The sequence below is a fragment of the Sturnira hondurensis genome, unplaced genomic scaffold, assembly GCF_014824575.4.
Source record: "Sturnira hondurensis isolate 20B ecotype Veracruz unplaced genomic scaffold, ASM1482457v3 Scaffold0004998, whole genome shotgun sequence".
Classification (NCBI taxonomy): Eukaryota; Metazoa; Chordata; class Mammalia; order Chiroptera; family Phyllostomidae; genus Sturnira; species Sturnira hondurensis.
Window position 1 is genome coordinate 2,177,805 of NW_028077629.1, and position 21,242 is coordinate 2,199,046.

Consider the following 21,242-nt stretch of genomic DNA (forward strand, 5'->3'; position numbering starts at 1 on the left):
TCCTAAGAAGCACTTCCAATTTTAATGATGGGAGGAGGATGCAAACAAATTCAGTCATACTGAAAAATAGTCACCCTGCAACCTAAAAGTTAAAAACCAAAACTAAAACCAAGACCAAAAAAAAAAACCCCACCAGAAACCCACCAAGCAAACAAAAACCCTAAAACCTAAATTGCAGAGCAGACATTAGAAAAGCATGTAGAACACCAAGGGGAAAAAGTAACCAGAAATGGGATAACAGATGACTCCAATTAAAAGAAAAGATAACTGAACTANACCCTGCAACCTAAAAGTTAAAAACCAAAACTAAAACCAAGACCAAAAAAAAAAAACCCCACCAGAAACCCACCAAGCAAACAAAAACCCTAAAACCTAAATTGCAGAGCAGACATTAGAAAAGCATGTAGAACACCAAGGGGAAAAAGTAACCAGAAATGGGATAACAGATGATTCCAATTAAAAGAAAAGATAACTGAACTAACATCTTTAAATCTGCATGAACTGAAATATCCCAGATATAACTGAAAACTTTAATTTTTTTAAAAAAGAATGCTTTCTTAAGTCTGGCCTCTATGCTATTAGTGAAAGAACAGCAGAGTTGAACCCATAAAGCTAAGAGTAATAGAATGTTATGCAATCATTAAAATAAAACAAAAGATGGTTAATAACTTCACACTGGTACAACAGCTACTTTTTCTTTTTTCCTATAACTCAGTGTACCTATGAAGTTATTCCAATCTGTCATTCATTAGTAGAAGTTACTGGACCTCTGACAATTATTTGCTGTTATTTTTTGAAGGATAGGGAAGAAGAGGGAGACATAAAGAAAACATCACTATTTTTCAAAACTCAATCCTTCTGTATCTTTCATTTCTAATTATATCAAGTTATATAGTAAATAAAGTCTAAGGCACAAAATCAAAATATGATCGGCATATCACAGATATGCCACTACCAAAATAAAAAAACAAGAAAGATTAGAAATGCATTCTCTGTGATTCCAACAGAATTAATTAAAAAGTATGAAATAAGGACAAATATACACAGTATTTTTAATGATTAATTACTGTTCAAATACCCATGTGACCTACCTTTCATCTTAAAGTCAGCAGAGTAGTGCAGTCATTTAGCTAACCTGGCACAGTTTAAGATAACTCCAATGAAGAAAGTCCAATTTCCTGATGCACTCAGCCAAAGTAAGCAAATTTAAGTTAGTTTGATCTAACACCAAGCTCTAGGGAACTTATCATTTTACAGCTAAAAAACCAGAACAAGAACTCCAATTTAAAGGAAGTTAGAAATCACCCATGACCTCATTTAACAGTTGAGAAAATTAAGGCCCAGAAATTTAGCAACTTGCCCCAATTCACACAGTAAGTTAGTAGCAAGTTTATGTATCTGTTATGCACAGAATTACTGAAATAAAGCAAAAGCAATAAAATTGTATTCATAGACTCCAACTCTAATATAGTTAATAGAGTTGTTAGACATCAAAGTTTTATAAAGTAATTTTCTCTACACCTCTCCATTCATCAGATACCCACATTCTAGTGTCTTACTGTTTCAGCCTATCAGAGAGAGGTAATATGTTTGGTTCATTACATACCCTCAAATCAGACTAGATAGAAAGAAAAATTGTTACTAAATGCTCCTAACCAAGTGCCTTTATTTTATTGTTCCCCTCTTAAATCCTACTTTAGGATGTCTCTAGGTTGTGCCTAAAGACATTTTCCCCTAAATTTTCATTGAATTTATTGGGCTGACATTGATTAATAAAAATACATTTGTTTCTGGTGTACAATTGTAATAATACATCATCTGTATATTGTATTGTGTGTTCACCCCCTAAGTCAAGTCTCCTTCCATCACTATTTATCCCCTCTTTACCCTCTTCAACCTTCCCCCATTCCCCTTTCCTCTGGTAATCACTTAATTATTTTTTTCAATGACAGACATATAACAAAACTTAATGCAAAAAAAATTCATGCAACAAAAGTGCTGGTAATGTTCACTTAAAAAAACAAAATGAGTTTTCTCTCTTATATTCTTCCCCTAAGGATTCTTGGGTAGAGGTGAGCAGAAACTCAGCAGAGGTGGTAATCAGCCAGTATTTCTATAGGAAAAGGCACAGCTGCCACTATCTAGACTGGTGAGAGGCTTAGTCTGCCCCTTCTTTGAGCCCCTCTTTCCAATAATGAAGTCATTCCTCTTCCAAACCCTGAGGTAGATCTGGCCAAGCAGCTATAATTCTCCAAGTCTTTCTCACAATTTGTTAGAGGTCCAGGAAAAATGAAATTTGATTTGTTTGTACATCACAGTGACCCACAAGCCCCACAAATTCTGTCCCACATCTACCACCTCCTCCTACCCCTCTGACGGCACTGCAGACCAGTCTGCCTTCGCTTGCTCTGCTCCAGGCACACTGACCTCCCCGACAGGGCCAGTGCATGGGCTCCTCCCTCTGCTTGGGACACTTAGGAGCCAGATATCCAATACCCTTCTCACAGAGGCTTTCCTGCCCACTCTATTTTCAATTGCAACTCCCTGCTCCAGCTTTCCCTACATCCCTTACGTACCTTCTCCCCCACTGCACTTATCTCTACGTGATCTACTAGTTTTCTACTTCTTGTCTTCATCTGCCCAATAAAAAGTCAGCAGTATGAAGGAAAGATTTTATCTGTTCTGTTCACTGCTGTGTCCCCAACATCTGTAACAATGCCTGGCACTTAGCAAGAGCTCAAAAAACATTTGTGGAGTAAATAAATAGTTTCAAGTTTGGGAAATAATGCTGGTACCCATATTAGTCACAAAAATACAAAACTATACAAGATGTCAAATACAAGTGGTACAAAAAACATGGTCTTTGCTTTCAAGAAGTCTGACTGGAGAAACAAAACTAATATGCATGAAGTAATTAGTCAATTACATAGGCAGTATTAGGTATTACCAATAACTAATTGGGTTTATTTGTAAACTCATGGGATCTGCTTTGTTATTTCTAGTACATATTTAAGTACTGAGTGAAAGAGCACAAACTTGTCATAGGAGTTCAGAGGCAAAAGAATGAGTAAGCTGCAACAGTAAGAAAAGACTATGGATAGATCATGAGTTTGATAGTTTGTGTCTGTGGAGGCACGTATAGGCAGTGAAGAGGTAGGCAGGTGAACTGAGACCTTAAGGCCATGTGATGAACAGTAAGAAACCTATCTGAAATGGAAAGGCAGTATTCCCTTCGGAGAAGTGATGCTCAGGGGAGGGCAGTCTGAGTGGGCCTACATCACAAAAAGCCTAATGCTCTGAGCAGAAGACTCGAGTCAAGATGGAATCTCAAAGAACATGCTATTGGCGCCCAGCCTGAGTCCTCTGGAACCCCTCTACTGGTTTGATACACTCATCTCCGAGGTGTTCTCTTCATTGCTGTTAATGGTTCACACCAGCAACTTTCTGTGGAAGCAACAGCAGCTACCTCCTAGCTCTCCTGCGCTATAATCTCACAGTGAATAACAACAGGACTCAAAAATTCTCTCTTGTATTTTGGGTCCCTGAATACAATTATTCAGAAATATGAAGACAAGATTAAGGAGTATCTCCCAATGTTTATTATGTTTGTTAGACTTTGTAGTTAAGTAGTCAAAAAGAATCTTTATTAGAGGTAATACCAGATTACTCAAATAGGAAATGTATTCATATAGGGTAACCTCTGGTTTTCCTCTACTCTTATGGGATCTAAAAGTGGTTTCAATAGAAAATAAGATACTGGGTCCCAGGTCATAAAATAGGGAGCACAATGTGGAAACAAGTAGCTTAGTGTAAAAGAAATGATACAGTCCAAGAAAAAAGCTTATACCCTATGTAAACTTTCAGCTTTAGAATTTGAAAAACAGCCCATCATCTGCATTTATTTTGTTTTGTTGATACCTCGCACAAGTTAAACTTAACTTCTTGGTTCCATTTCAAAAGCATGCTTAATAAAAAAAAAATGCCCATAAATAAAAAGGAATACTTTCATTCACAGAAGGGATACTATCAAAAAAGAACTTTTTAGCAAGGTTATTTTTCACATTGATTACTTTTATAGGAGTTAAAATGCACAGCTAATAGTTATCAAAATTTAAATACACACAACCTTTGATTAAATAGTCCATTGAAAGGAATTTTTCCGAAAAGAAAAAAGAAGGAACTAGCTAGAAAATCACAATTCATCAAAGCAAAACTGTAAGTCTAAGTTCATAAAAATTTTTTCTGTTCACTTTAAGACCAAATCGATACTCCCCCAGACAAGTACATATAATTTATCCTGTATACCTTCTGTCCAGAAGGTATCCAGCCATGTAATGGCTGGATAAAAAAAACAGACACATTTGTTGAGGAAGACACAAGATACAAGAAACACTGTATCTTGTGTCTTGATGGACAATGATGCCTCAGTCCCTTCAAAGTAAGCACCTTGGGACCTCACATAGTTCTCCCAGTCACCATTAGCTGCCCAGTCCTGTTTTCCTGAATCTCATCGATGGTATGAAATCTCTTCTCTTTCAAAGTTTTAGTTTTGGGAAAAGCTAGAAGTCACAGGGCACCAAACCTGGGCTATAGTGGGCTGAGTCACCTGGGTGATTTGACTTTTAGTCAAAAAACTCCACACAACACATGATGCATGAGTGGGTGTGTTGTCATGATGAAGCTCTCAATCACCAGCTGCCCATAGCTTTGGCCTTCTGGATTATCCAAATAGTTTCCATGGAGGAATGTTCAAGCTTAATGCAAAGTCTGATGCAGATTCTTTGCTCTACTCAGTCATTTTGAATGTGACAGCCACACAGTACACAGTACACAGTACACACAGATGCTCACTCAACTGCATCTACCACCCCCAGTGACTGGCACAATGAAGTCATCATTGTTCACACATTTGCATTCCAGTCCACTCTCCTTGGCTGCCAGGTTATATTGATGTTACACAAACCATTCTCTTTATATTAACAATGGCTGCATTTTTTCCAGACAGACCTCACATATGCTTTCAATAGTCCAGGAGTGACTCAAAAAAAAAAAAGCTTCCATGTATTTAGAAGGCACCAAAATACATTTGGAAGGCACCACTTATGTTGTTCCCTCTTAAATACTTATAATACACAAGATAATTTATTAAAGACTATGAGATGCTTTGCAGGGAAAAAAGGTGTTTTCCAAATTGAATAGAATAGAAACACTTTTGTAATCACTAAAAACAAGATGTTTAAAAATTCCCATAACCACCCGGTAAATGACAACTCCCATCCTTATAAACCTGAAGGTTGAGAGCCATCAATCACCCTTTCTTCACTCCTTCTTTCTCCTCCCCTCAGCCCAAAACAATGCAGTGGTTCTAATTTTATTCTTCATAATAATCACAGGGAACATATTAAAATCATTGGTGCTTACTTGCAGATATTCTGATTCTTGTCAGTATTTTTAACAAGCAATCCATGTGATTTCAACGTAGGTCAAGTATTGGGATATTCAAACTGCCTGACATACTATCATCAAGAAGATGTTTAGCTATTTTATAATTAAGCCTAGGTAACTTTAAAAAAAAGTAAGTTGAGAATATCTGAACTTCATATAAGTATATAAAAAATTATTTCTCTACATAGGAAAAAAAGAGAAGACATACTAAGAAAAGTCATTATCATACCATAAAAGAATACCCTCTAATATAATGCCCAGAATATTAATGCAAAAGGTTTTACCCTATACGAGAATTCTTAGCCAGCACTCCACTGAGAAATTTTAAGAATTCTTAAACTCACTGAGCTGTATACACAATTTTCACAGATATGTGAATACATGCTTTTTTATGGAGAAATCATCCAAAGCTTTCACCAATTCTTACATTGCTTGATTACTCAATTTAAGAGCCATTATATTTTTTATTTATCTGAAAACTGCTTTTTAGTTAACACTGTGAATCAGACATACAAAAACACATTCCTTGGTATTATATTCTCTCTCAGAAGCAAACAAAAGCAATTTACCTCTGCAGAGTCATATTCAAGGAGCCTGTACAGCCTTTAATCTTGTTCTGGGCTTCAAGATGAGTCATTCCATGGGCACTTATTCCGTCAATGCTTAGAAGCACATCGCCTATTCTCACATTTGCCTGGGATGCTTTGCCACCATCTTTTAGCTGTAATAGATGTAATTAGGAATGTCACTTGTTAAAAAATAAGTAATAAACACAGATCCAAAGTATATTTTACTTACCTCAAAATAAAAGTATACAGTATACGACAAAGTAATAAAAATTATCTTGTTTAACAGGTAAAGTTAAAATTTAAATAACATTCATGTTTATTTTTTAAATCCTTATTTTTTCCATAAAACAAAAATAATTTAATAAGATAGGTTCCCTAATAGTCTCCATTTCTTTATTGCATAAGAGTAGTGTGAGATTGTTACAAATGAGAAAGAGAAGAAGGACACCATCTTGGCAAAAAAAAGCAATGTAAGCTGAACAGGGTATTTAATACTCTTTTAGAAGTAATTTTTAAAACTCTTCGGAGAGCTGTATTCTTGTTTGAACACAAAACGTAATACACACGAGAATCTACTGAACAGTGCTCCTGTTGAGTCCAATTCATATCCAGTGTTTGGGGTGTTGAACTGAATTATTTTAGATCACAGGCCCAAGTATCTCTTAAAAGGGATGTGTTTCCTGCTCTAGGTACTTTGCAGGCGGGGAAGGAAACAGTGTGTCTGAGACAGACTTCCCTGGGTACCACAGTCTTTAATCTCCAGTCTTTCTTCCTGTCTCTGTAAAATTTTGTTAGAAAATTTTTCTAAGTAGAAAAAATATATCTTTTTGAGCAAGGATATGAAAAAGCTAACACACACAAAGTACTAAAAATATTTCAAACCTTTCAAACGAAACATTCTCTTTCATATACATACTATACAGTGATTTTGTTTTCATCTTTTTAACTAATGGAAACAACTCCTTTCAGCTACCCAGATATTTAAAGTTAAAAAAAATTAATGCAATGTAGACACTGAAAATAAAAAATGCAGACTAACAAAATGGATCAAAATTTAACTCATATAAAAACCTATCAATATAACTATTATATGTGTATACAAATACACACCTTTTATTATATATATTGTATGGTTGTCAAAGTAGTTCCAAAATTTAATGAAAATTAAATAAATTAGATTTCAGGATCACAGGATCAAGAAGAAAAGAATTAAGACAGAACTTTATTACATATATTCTTAAATACTATACTGGCAGGCATATTTATTAAATTATAAGAGGAATGTGTACATGTGTATTTGAGACTTAAAAAAAAGTCTTTACAATTAACAAGTACATTAAGTGGTACGGTTTTCCTACAGTCATGGTCTGAGGAACAACATTTTGGTCAGCAATGACCACATGCACAGAAGTGGTCCCATAACATTATAATGAAGCTGAAAAATTCCCACTGCCCAGTGACATTGCAGCCATAGTAGTGTGCAGCCCAGAGCATTGTTCGTGTGTTGGTGGGGACTGGTGAAAACAAATCTACTGTGCAGCCAGTCTTATAAAAGTACAGCATATGTAATTATGCACAGTACATAATACTAGAAAACAAACAACTATTTTATTGGCTTATTTATTTACTATACTACACTTTTTTATTGTTGGAGTCTACTTTCTGTACTTATGTAAAAAAAGGTTGCTGTAAAATATTATGACACGTTAGCCTGCCAACAGCCTCGTACAGTTCATGTTTGCCAATCTCTTGACTGCATCTTTTTCTTGTGCTTGATTTAATCTTGTGTTGTTTTGTCCACGCACATGCTGTACAGGCTTGTAGCGTAGGAGCAATAGGCTATATCATAGAGCCTAGATATGTAGTAGGCTATACCCATATGGGTTTGTGTACTCTATGATATTCACCTAACAATGAAATCGTCTAACAATGCATTTCTTGGAACAGATCCCTGTTGTTAAGCAGTTCATGACTGTACATTAAATAATAGGTGTGGAACATCTTTTAATAATTAGTATTTTTTATTAATTTAAATGTCTGAAAATCATTTAATAGAGAAAGGCTAATTGTTCTTCTCTAGTGTTACCGAACAAAATTGTTTGAATTGCGAAAGACATTTACAAAGAAAACAGTTTCTAGAGCCAACAATGCCATAGCTTTCTATGGATGGGACTTGTTTATAGGATTGTTACAATGATTATGGAATATTATAGCTTAATAAATGTTAGCTATTATTGTTACTCTGCTGACCTCAGATTACTAATTGCAGAAACATGGGTGCTGGTCTAGACGATCTCAAAGGTCTTCCCAAGGTCCCTTCCAGTTTTAAACTCTATCTACCTGTGAGCTATCTGCACAAAAGTATAGATCTAATTCCAAAATAAGTCAAACTTTAAAGACTCTGTTTTGTTGACAATGCAAAGGAACACCTATTAAAATTAGCCAATCGATGAATCAAAATTTCAATCCTGATAAAGTATAAACATAATTTACCCCAGATTTTATTTTACCCAAAAAAGGCAAGCATAAAAACAAAAAACAGAAATACAGCACAGCTAAATTACCTCACTATTGCTAATGTAAAATACACTTAACACAGTAACACTGAAACCTATGGCACATTTCTCTATATGTGCCCAACAAAAGCAATTAAAATATTCCCAGTTTTGTAGTAATATAAAGGTAATGAACAATGTATTAATAATCAAATCCAATGTTAAAACCAGATAAAACTTTTCTTACCCTTTTGTTCCAGTTGCCTAACTAGATTCCCAGATCCTATGACCTCAAGAACTTCAAAACCAACTTCTCAAAATTATATCTTTTTAAGATTGCTTTTATTCTACCACCTTATTTTCAGATAGTAGAGCATGGAAATCCTATAGCTCCCATGAAGTCTGCCTCTTCCAAGTACCTCGTCTATGGAAATTACTGAAGTTTGTCCATTCTTCCCTTCTCCTCCCATGCTAGCCCATATCTGACCATGTGTCACCTTGATCTTGCCCTACTGCCTACTGCAAGACTCCACATTCCTTTCTTCGTCCTCTAGCTTCACATTTCCCTAATGGTGGCCCTACCAGTAGTAGGGCTCCACACTAGGACTCCAATCATGTAAACCATTTATGAAATAGTTTTTCACCCTCATTTTGAGGGTGAAAAACTTCAAATATCTTCTGCTTCCTACAATGTAAAATAAAGCCAAAACCTGAAATACAAGCCATCTATAATTTGTCACCAACTGGATTCCAACCTCAAAACAAGCACCATAAAATCAGGGATCATGTTTTATAATTTGCTCTTCTCCAAGAGCCTTGATTATTGAGAATATTAGAAAAATATCTGATAGACTGTGATAAATAAGAAATTAATAAGTCAGCACATCAATTTAATATACTAAATTCTAGAGGTATACTTAACTTGCCAAAAAGAGAAAATAGATTCTAATCTGAAAATGACAATCTTTAATTAATCTTTAGGCTGAACTGACATAAGGTCAAAAATCAAACTGTAATTCCAATAGAATAAAGTAAATCCAGTTCAAATGTAGTTAGCAATGCCATTTTTCTGAGGACCTTTAAAGCGATATCACAGTTCCCCTTGGTAATTTCATCAAACAAGTATTAGGAAAAGCTTAATTATATTTAATTTCAACCCTTTCTCAGTAAATTATCAGAAGTGGAAACAAATACCAATCATATACCAATCATCACCTACATAACCTTTCATTATTATTTAATCTGTCAAAGTCATTTTTGCCTACAGTTTTTTTTAACTTGGTAATACTGTCTTGGGTTTTTGACATTAATTTCACTTCTTAATCTCTACCTTTATTATCCTATACTCAGGCTTTCTACTCATGATTTAAACTAAAGATCACCAGAAGCCTGAACTAATGCTCTATATATAATGGGAAAGGCTCAATGCCTAGAAACAAATTTAAGACTTGTGAAAGGTGGCATCTAACTGACTACACCTACATCTACCTGACTACACCTACACCTGCGAGCTTCATCCGTCTCCAGAACCACTTCCTCAAGCTATGCACTCATTAGAAAGATAAATTTTCTGCCCTAATTGGATATTATATGGCATTATTATAAATTATAAGCAGCTGAAGAAAAAGTATAAGATCACTCATTATTTGCACAGCTCTTTCTTCCTTTGTTTTTGCAAGTCTAAACAGCTTGCCAATTTGTTTGAAGCAGTAATAAGTTTCTGTCATTAGTAAATCTTACACATCTTCTATGACAACCATAAGGGTGTGTGTTACATAACTGCACAACATGTAGAAAGGAAGCAGTTGTGGGAAGCTCTTGGGTCAAGCCCAGTATAAATCAAACTAATCACAAGCAAATGCTTCTCTTTTCATCTTTAAATGCATTTTTTAGAACAGCTGTCCAATTTTCCATAAACTTAACTAAAGCTGTTTTTTCTTCTTTAAAAATATTGCTTTGTGGTCTTACTTAAGTTGCAAGCATACAAGGCTGCACATGCTGGAACCACCTCTGAGCTTGGTTATTGATGTAGATGGGTAGGAATCATTTACACCAACTGAAAACAAACTGACTTTGGTAATTATCCTATTACATACTATGGGTAACAACCTCCTGCATGTTTTCAACAAATATGGGCTTCTTGGAAATGTATGACCCTAACACCATGGGCATGACAGGAATGCTATCAGACTTAGTAAACGGGAAAAATGAACATAAATATGACCGCTACAGAAGGAAAAACGAAGAGAAACTCCCAATGTCTGAAAACCATGGGAACTAAACCATGGGAAAATAAAAGCCATTGTTTTTCTAGCAGTGATGTTACTAAAATTTGGAGAAATATACTAATAAAATTATACCAGTCTGACCAAAAACAATGTCTTGAGGCACAGAAAAGCAGTAAGACAAGTCTTACTTTAAAAAAACACCTGACTGATGGTCAACCTTCAATTTTACTTTACAATGTTATTTTCTAGTACCTCCTTGTAGAATAAAAATCTGCATCCAGACATGAGTCTACCACTGAGAGTCTCTAGATGTTTATCTACCACATACTTCCCAGAGTACCATGAAAGTGACTTTTTGCGCAGATAATGCCCCCAAATTAAAAAACACATTAGAATTTATAAGCATTACACCAAAATAGAGAACCCACAAAATCTGTTTTCCTGCCAAAGGATGAGTGCTACTCAATCACTACCAAACACCACAAATAAACAAAGTGGTGGAGCTTTTAGCCACTAAAGTGAGAAGAAAAACACATTTGAGAAGTGCTAATTTTTTTTCAAACACTTCCTTTAACTCCTTTAAGGCTTTTTTCAAGTCCCAATTTATTTACTATCACTCGGGTGCTTATTAATCTGCCCTGCTATATTACTCAGCACTTAACAGTTGTATCTTGCATTATCTATTGTTACATAGTGTTGATGCCTTGAACAGCCTGTAGATTCTACTCAACCACATATAAAATGCCAATCTCTGACTTGGATGTCTGATGTGAGCATGACCCTTTAAATTTGGAGGATACTTTGCCTTCATTTTAATACCCTTTTCTGTGAAATAAAATGATTTGAGTTTCTGTAGGTTAGAATAGTGAGACAAAACCAGTGACTACCAATGTCTCTCTGTGAGTGATTTTGTAAAATCCTGATTCATGTCAAACTGTAGTCAATTTTACGAAAAACTCGAGCATTTATTTACCTTATATGGTAACAATGAGAATCCCTCAAAGTATGTGTCATTATGCGTTACAAAACCAGATAGAAATAGAATGATATGCTTCTTTTTTGTAGCCACTGAGGCTACCTGTTTTAAACATGGGACTTTGGCTCATAGTTTGTTCTAGTCTAAATGCACTTCCCATGAGTCCTTCTTTAGTGAAATAACATCTTTAACAATCTCTACCACCATTCTAATAAAACTGACACATGCCTTCTTAAACTGTAATTCACTGTAAGATGCCACATAATACTTTCATTTTATGACTAATACGTATGCATTTAAGCCCAGGGACTTAATGTGCTTTTTAGTTAATGTGTGAATATAATTCTACCAGAAATGTGGAAAGTATGATGCTTAATTATTAAATAAGAGAGCACATCTACAAACATCTCTAAATCAAACAAATCTGCTAATTACAGACATTAGTGTTTCTCTGTATTCACTCTATAATAAAGAAAAATGATTAAGAAAAAAATCAGACAGCTATAATTGTTAAAAATGAATTAGTGAACTCTAGTTTATCTGGGAAAAGATTAACACTGAAACTCAACCTGCGTATTCACTAGGTTCTTTTTTTTTTGCAGGTATTTTTAACTTTATTATACTTTAAAGTCTAAGAACTGTAAAAACATAGTATTTGTACAAACACCTGAGAACTGGTCAACTGGACACACCATCTTCACTCAAACAATTTGAGAGATTAAAAGTACAAATCAGAATCTTGTCTTGTAACACAGAGGTAATAACATAGATAAAAACACTCTTTAGATTACAAATGCCTAGCAAATAATTGCATTTTTTTTTATAAATATAAAGGACACTTGGTTTCCTGAAAGGTAAATGTACACTCTGGCCCATGGCAATGGTAAATGTACATTCTGGCCCATCTCAATGATGAGATGAATTCCCTGAAAATGCATGCAAATTGCACGTAAGTATGCACGCATTTTCTGTTCAGTTCGTTCATAACCTTTCCCAAATTCTCAAAGGCATCTATGACTCCAAAAATGTTAAGAACTAATGACTTAATGAAGTCTTAGTGTTTCTCAAAGTGTGGTTTCTAAATCACCATTGCCAGCATACTTCTACAACAGAAAAAAATCACAAGCCCTTCAATATCCAACAGAGATGTTTCAAAACAAAACAAAAAATTCATTAACATCAAGAAAATGTAACTCAAAGTAAAACTAATATTTACTAAAAATGGTGCAAAATCATTTCACATGCTAGTGAAAAATAAGTGTAACCTAGAAAAACTACTTGCTTTTTAATTTTTTTATTATATTTTATTGATTATGCCACTACAGTTGTCCTATTCCCCCACTTCATTTCCCTCCACCCTGCACATCCCCTCCCCCATCATTCCTTTTAAGAAACTTTTAAAATCTTCATGGTTTAAATCACTAACATTTAATAACACCCTATGCCAGTGATTTTCAACTGATGTGTGGCAAGAATTTTTAAAACATTTAATACCTGACTATTTAGTCAGGGGCACTGACCTATTCTCCCTTAGATTATCAAATTAAAAAATGGCAATAGACAATCAAATAGCCATCCAGTGTAAATGAATCAAAATAACACCTATTTTTTTGCCTGGTGACAAAAAATATATATTCTTTGGTGTGCCATAGAATCTTAGTAATTAGTTTAATTACTAAACTCATTAGTTTAATTACTAAACTAATTAGTAATTAGTTTAATCAGTTTAGTAGTTAGTCTGATGTCATGAGATGAAAGAAACTGAAAATCACTGGCCTATTCCAATAAGGCACTAATTCAATAATAAATTCTGAGAAAGATCTAAAAGAACAGGCCCTTTCCCTCATCTCCTGTTTTATACTCTTTAACCTTTCATATCTGTATGCAACTCGACATAAAGCAGTGTTCCTAAAACCACCTATGGTAAAAGAAACTATCTGTTTGAAAGTTTCCTCTACCCCCCCAATTTGCCATATATCAATTCTTCTATAATGTATAGGCAAGGATGTCAAACTCATTTTCACTGGGGGCCATGTCAGCCTCATGGTTGCCTTCAAAGGGGCAAATGTAATTTTAGGACTGTATAAATGTAACTACTCTTTAACTGGGGGCAAGGAGCTCAGTGCTGCTACCAGGCAGAAACAAGGTGGAGGCCCAGATTTGGCCTGCGGGCCTTGTGTTTGCCACCTGTAACCTATAGTTATGATAAATTGCTGGAAAACAAAATTTAAATAAATTGTACAAAATATATGACCCAATTTTTTTTCATCCAACTCAGTAGGCACAAAATTGCTCTATCAAACTACAAAAGTTTCTGAATACTTTTCATTTCTGTCCTTATTCCATCTCAGACTTCAATGAACAGTTTGCTAGTCTGTAGACCAGCAAGGATGCTCCTTCTAGGCAATGACTATATTTCTTTTCAGGTCAATTTTACATGAATTTAAATATAACACACAATTAACATTTTCAAGTGTGCTGAATTACCACACTAGAAATTAAAGGTATTTAATGCATTGATTATTATTTAGTAATTTAACTCATTTCCATTTTGCTTTTTTGCTCTTACATTAAACATAAAGTGATTATATTGCATATTTATCTTGCCACATTTACCTGACTTTTTCTTTAGGAGTCATTTCTAAAAAAGTATGCACATTTAAATTTTTGGTTTATGACAACAGACTGCCAGATTATCTGTGGCCATTAATAATTCTGCAAACTATGTACAAAAGTGTCTGTTATCCACACCCTTGCAACTTAGTATTACAAAAGAACCTGAGGGTAATTCTATCTCTACCACTAATAAATCCTGTGACCTTGGGCAAGTCATTTACATCTCTGGCCTCTTTCTGCTCCTAAAGTTGGATCAAATGTTTTAGGGTCCCTTTAAATTCTAAACCATAATAAATATTCACACAGGCTTTACTTTCTTAATCTCTCACTAGGCCAGTCATTATAATTAGTATCTGTTACTTGCTTTGGCACTAATTTTGTACTATTCTCCAATTACTTCATATATGTTATTCTCATCATTCTATTACAAAACCTTAAAATGGCAAATGTGTGCTTCTTAAAAACCTAAAGCCTTAGGCTGACAGCTCTGGGCAGGGAGTGGAGAGTATGGGGGTGGAAGGATCAAGTGAAAAAGAAAAAGGACTCATGGATATGGGTAACAGTGTAGTGACTGCAGGTGGGGGGAGAGAAATGAGTGGAGGTAAAAGAGGTTATAAGGGGAACAAATGGTAATGGAAAAATACAATATAAAATAAACTACTAAAAAATGAAAACCTAAAACCTCTTCAACATTAGAAACCCAAAAGGCCAAGTTTCAGGGCTAACTGGAAGAGAATGTAGCTTATCTGCTTTTTCAGACCTGAAATAAATTTTTTTCTTTTAGAATGAATTAGTCTAAAGGACAAGAATCTTCTTTCCAGTGAAAGCAGCTATGTCCTCTAAAACTCAATGATAAATTATGCATTCACTCATTTATCATACATTTACTGAGCTATTACATATGGGCCAGATGTTAATGAGTCTCAGATTGAATTATTAGGCTAATGGGGAAAACAAATATCCATTTATTCTATCATTTAACACATATTTATGAAAATGTCTATTGTGTGCCAGGCTATTCTAGACATGTAACACAACAATGAACAAAGTGAGGTCTTCTCCTTGTGGAACTTAAATTTAGTCAGGGGGAAAGAGATAATCAACAATAACAACAACAAACATACAGATAAATAATAAAATGTCAGGAAATAAGAAGTATTACAGAAGACAAAGCTGAGAAAGAGAATAGAAAGTATCAGGAGACACTTTTAAGGTAGGGTATACAGAAAAGACTTCCTGGGGACATGACATTTGAACACAGACTCCAATAAAATAAGAGAAAGAGCCATGCAGACACCTAGAGGGACAACATTCCAGCAGAGGGACAAGCAAAGGTAAAAAAATTACTTTGACACACTACAAGGTAATAAAGAAATATATAAAGTTACCAATAACTCAGAGTAGAATGACTAAATTCATATACTTGGGTGGCACAAAGGTTTCCTGGAGATAACAACAACTGCCCTGACTGCTGAAATGTGGGTTGGAATCTACAGACACAAGACAGGAGAGATCCACTAGACAAAAACAAAAAGCAAGTGAAAGACATGATGATATGAAAATACCGCTCTTTTCAGGGAGAGGCAAGTGGTTCAGGGTACCTACACTTTATTGAGAAAGTGATAAGGCAACTGACAGTCCAGGTTGGCCAGGTTGCCAAAAGTTATACAACAAAGGACATAGTACGTGACAATAAACAACTTCTGAAGAATCTAAGTTTATAAGTTGCTTCTATTTCAACTAGTGTGGTCTCCTTAAAACTTTCATTGCTTGGAACAGATGGCTTACATTATGCAGCTACCACTCTCGGATGCCATACTGTTTCCAAGTAACCCACAGTTGTCAACTTGTTCCTTTCAGTGCTTTTTCCACCATGCACTTTCTCTCGTCCCTTAACAACAGATGTGTGTTCACTTCATTCCTGTTGCAGGAAGTACGGCCTCAGCTTCCTTTGTATATCTGTGGCCTTTCAGAACCACGACCCATCAACACTTGGACCCATGGAATTACCGTTTCTTTACATGGAGTTATTTATCCTGCTTGGGATTTGTTGAGCAAATAAAGAAAAAGTCCTAGGGATTCTTTTCCTCCCCGTTCTCTACCTCCAACACCAAACAGAAGTCTTCTGTGCCTTTTCTCACAGCCCCAGGTTTATTTTTCTAGCCCAACAAACAGCCTGTGCAGCTGGCTTTTATCAAGATAGCACCAATTGTTAGTAGATGACTTCTAGTGCTCTGGTCTCTAGTCACAAAACATTGGCGTGTTCTAGATGTTTCACTTCCTCCACAGAGAGCAAATGCACAGTCACAAACGGCAGCAAGAAAAGGAAAGGAATTGTTATGTTAGTTGTTAGTGCCACCGTTCGTTCTCTCTCTCTCTCTTTCTCTCTCTCTCTCTCTCTCTCTCTCTGTAAATTTAGAGTAAAAGAGACTGGAGCAACACTTCATGAATGAGTCTTGTTCTGGTGCAGTTGGTGCACCATATGCTTCTGAGCTGAGGATAACAGTGGGCTTGGCAGAGGGCAGAACACTGAAAACAGGGAAATATTAGGCAATGTCACTGCTCCTAATTGTGCAAAGTCTGCACAGGGGTGGGAGTGAGACAGTGGAGGGGGCTTAAGATTTTGACTTGGCTGGTAAAATAGGCCTGAAACATACTGTCTGCTGTTTCATTTCAACCTGTTTCCCACTCATGACATCATCATTTTCATGAAACATACCACCTCGTCCCATGAGAGTAAGAACTCAGAGTCACTTAAATATAAAGACAAGACTAAAGCCATTATTGTTAGAGAAAACAGGAATTTACTAGAATTACATATAGGATCTATAAAGAGTTTTTCTTGTGTCAATCAAAAACTATCAGCACTACCAACTGTGGATTATTATTGAATGATGAGAGACCAGTGTTTCACTTACAAGTACTTGAGTTTTGTTGAAGTATTTGACATGGGTTCCAGTCTATCAGCAAATGGTTACTGAATACACAATATATACCAGTGCAGTGTATAAGGTATCTTCTGAGGGTAGGGGACATGAAGGGAAGTAGCATGGTGTTATATTTTTTAATTTTTAAAAGTTTGTGTAATTAACAAATAATATTTATAACTAACATTTATTGAGTTCCTCGTTATATACCAAGCACTATGCTAGGCACTTTTCTACTCTCTTTTAACAGAACCTTCTACTTCTACAAGTAAAATGACAAAAACTAATAACAGATGAAATATGCTACATTTTTCTTCTATCTCACAGATTAACATTATGCATTATTATTTTGATGTATGCAAAGAACTATTTAAAAAGTTAAACATTATGAATATATTTCCAAGAAAATCTATCTAGCAACCCCCTGGTTAGCTTAGCTACTATTCTCTGCTAGCATTTATTAAAAGCCATTTCTTCTAGTTCCAAGCAAGGTGGAAAACAATATACAACGTTATTTGAGTTAGAAGACAATTATTCCAGGAGCAAAACCTTCCAACTAGTCCATGAGTTCTCCAGCTACACTGTTCAACTTTACAGACATAAATTAGAGAGCAATGTACTCACATGGAATGTCTCATCACGCAGAAACCCTAAGGTAAGAAACACCCCTTGCGACAGATTCTTTAATCACAAGCACGCTTCATGGGCTAAAAATTGTTCTGGCACAAAACCAAGGGGATAGAAAACATAAATTTTTACTGAGAATTCTCTAGAGTTACAGCGAGTTCCAAGAGTAAAAATTTTTTTCAAGTAAGTATTGTTTTACTTTTGTTACATTTATTTTGTTTGGAAGAAATAAGAAAGGAAGGAGGGACACTAGGCATTTTGCCTTACCAAAATGATTTGCAAACCAAAAACTTTTCTCCTTGAAGCGATATAAAACACAAAAAGAACAAAAAAATCCCCCCAAAATCAAAATGAAAGACATGACCCAGCCTTAACTGAAATGGATTTTTTGTTATATTTATTTCTTCACTCCAAATTTTAAAATTATATTTGGGCATTTGAATAAATGTATAAAATCTCCTTTCTTGATTTTCACTTAACAATTACTCTGTAATCATTAAAAATCATTTCCTGGAGCTGAGTCGGTATTTGTTTCCAGCAACTTGTTATAGACTTAGGAAGAATGTGCAGCAATTTGTAGATGCCAAACCACAGGGCAGAAAAGAGAGTACTGTGCTGGCGGGGAGGCTTAGAAGCTTTTTATAGCATTGAAAATACATAAAATATGAGGGGGGACCCCAAAACCCTGGAATTATACATGGATATATCATGTGGACCATATAATTATATATGGTCCTTTATAGTACAGGCTTCCCCTGCTAGGTGAGGGTAGCAGGAACTCATCTGTATCTGTGTACCAGCTGGCATTGTGAGAGACTGCATTCAGCTTCAGTACACTCTTTTTGAAGACTCTTTCAACGCATTTGCCCACTTCATGATGAGCAACTGCTGACTGGAAAAACAGCATGACCCCCAAGTCAAAGGGAAATCTTTTGTCAACATGGAAGAGACTGAAACAAACAAACACTTGGAGAAGCCCTAAAAAGTACCAAAATCGAGGAGTTCAAAAACTGTTTTGAGCAGTGGTAAAAATATCTTGACATCTTGATAGGTGTATTGCATCAAATGGAAAGTACTCTGAAGGTAACTTAAGTTTAAACATGTAATAATAAATGCACAATATTTTATAAATAAATTCCAGGCTTGCTTGGGTTTCCCCTCATATACAAAGATAAATTTAAAATCTAGTATTTAGATTCAAAATTAAGAGATTCAAAAAAATTCAAATTCAATAAAAGAAGGCTGGACAAGGAGTCCACAAAAATCAAGTCAAGGATATTTTAAAAGATTGTGTTGTCACTCTGAGTCAATACTATGACAGTCTGTTGAGGACTTTTAAAAAGTATTTTTAAGTAGTAACATAGCTTTCAGATGCATTTAAAAAAAGCACTATCCACATCAGGGCAAATGTTAATCCCACTGTATTCTTAATGTTTATACCGCATCAGTATACTTCAGTATCAGAAGAATCACCACAGTCAAAACAGCAAAAGATCCATAAATTAGACCCTACCAGGAGTTACTTACCAGAAATGGATGGTGTTAAAAAGGCTGAGTATATAATACAAAACAGTACTAGATTTATTGTTTTACAAAGCAGCAATTCACATATACATGTGGCTGATCAAAATCTCTTTTGGTCAGCCACATGTATATGTGGTCACTTTTCAAAAGTTTAGAGACTCTGTACCTTTTCCTCTCACTCTCTAAAACTAATTTTTTAAAAAATAAAATAGGACTATCGGTAGAGATTGGATGGCTTAATTGGTAACAAAAATATTATTTCTGGTAGCTAAGTGATAGATACATAAACCAAGGAGGAGAAACTTGCCAGATCTCTCAAATAAATTCACATATAACCTGGCCAATATTACTTCTATTCTTGTCCCAATAAGAAGTGGTACCTTCAGAGCTCCTACCCTTTGCAACATCATGGATGGAACTGGAAAGCATTATGCTGAGCGAAATATGCCAGGCAGTGAAAGACAAATACCATATGATCTCACCGTTAACAGGAATCTAAACAACAAAACAAACAAGCAAGCAAAATATGACCAAAGACACTGAAATACAGAACGTGCTGACAGGGTCCAGAGGGGAGAGAATCACAGGGGAAAAGGGGAAGGACTCACATGAACAAGTATAAAGGACACATGGACAATAACTAAGGTGGGGGGTAGAGATGGGAGGAAGGTGGGGAGCACTTGGGTGGGGGCAGGGCTGGGAATACAAGACAAATCTGTACTTGAACAAGAGTTAAATAAAAATAAAAATTTTAAAAAAAGAAGTGGTACCTTCAAAACATCTTCCTACATGATGAGTCCATTATTAAACAATATTATTTTTGGAGAAGTCAGTGAATGTTTTCCCCTATTACTTAATTTCAAATTCTACTGGCTAAAGATAGGTTAAGGAATCATCCTAAGGTAATAATTTAAATACTGAATTAACATCGAAGAAAGTTATTTTCAAAACCAGGTATACCAGTCAGTGAGCTCATCTGTCCGAGCTTGTTCAGCTGTTCAGAAAAGGTGGTGGGGGAGGAGAGGTAGTTTGGTCTACATAAGCCAGGCTGTTTTAACCACTAACAATTTATCTTTCCACGTCTCTGTTTTGTGACAATCAGTTCTATGGTGATATGGGAAATAATTTAAGAAATACCCAATAGCTAATATCCCCAATTTCAAAAACAAAAAGATAGTCACTATCACAAGCTTTTGTTTGCTGATTTAAAAAACAATAAAACTTCCAAAACGGCAACCTAGAAATGAAGAAACTTCACCATGTTCCCATCCTATATTATATTTGGCTAGTACCTATACCACTGGCAATACCCACAAAGGTACCTATTTCAACATGACACTTGGTACTGGCTTGATGCTAATAACAGAGAAGTGGAGGAGGAAAGGGGAAAACAACAATGCAGAGTTAATGTTTTGCACGTTATCAACTGCTGCGACCTCCCTAAAACACCTCAGAGTACTAGGTCACATAGCTAAGAAGTCACAGTGCTGGGGTTGGAATCCAGGAAGTATGATTCCAAAGTCTGTTTCATGACCACCAGATGGGCTGCCCTCCCACTCTGTACAACATTAGCCATTCACCCTCCCAAGATACTACATGACACCTTTAGCCAAAAGCACATTTTATTCTTGAAAAGTTTATTCCCTAAATCCCATCAATCTGTTCCTCCCACTTAGATAAAACAGACTAGGTAAAGCAAAAGGGAAACTACTCTCCCTTTAAAGCTTACCTCTAAATTACTCTCCCTTTAAAGCTTACCTGATTAACTCTCACTAGGCCTCATCTAGCTTTCAGTAGGAACACAACTATCCAACATCACACATAAAAAAAAAGAA

At 35.4% G+C, this 21,242-nt stretch overlaps 1 protein-coding gene across 9 annotated transcripts in view; it reads right to left on the minus strand.

Annotated features, from left to right (window-relative positions):
- The window catches only part of PDLIM5 (PDZ and LIM domain 5), a 208,726-nt gene that overhangs the window by 135,437 nt on the left and 52,047 nt on the right, over window positions 1-21,242 (minus strand). For all 9 annotated transcript variants that reach the window (XM_037046092.1, XM_037046088.1, XM_037046087.1 and 6 more), the window contains exon 3: window positions 6,015-6,166. In XM_037046092.1, coding sequence (XP_036901987.1) covers window positions 6,015-6,166 — 152 coding nt within the window. The remainder of the gene's footprint in view (window positions 1-6,014; window positions 6,167-21,242) is intronic.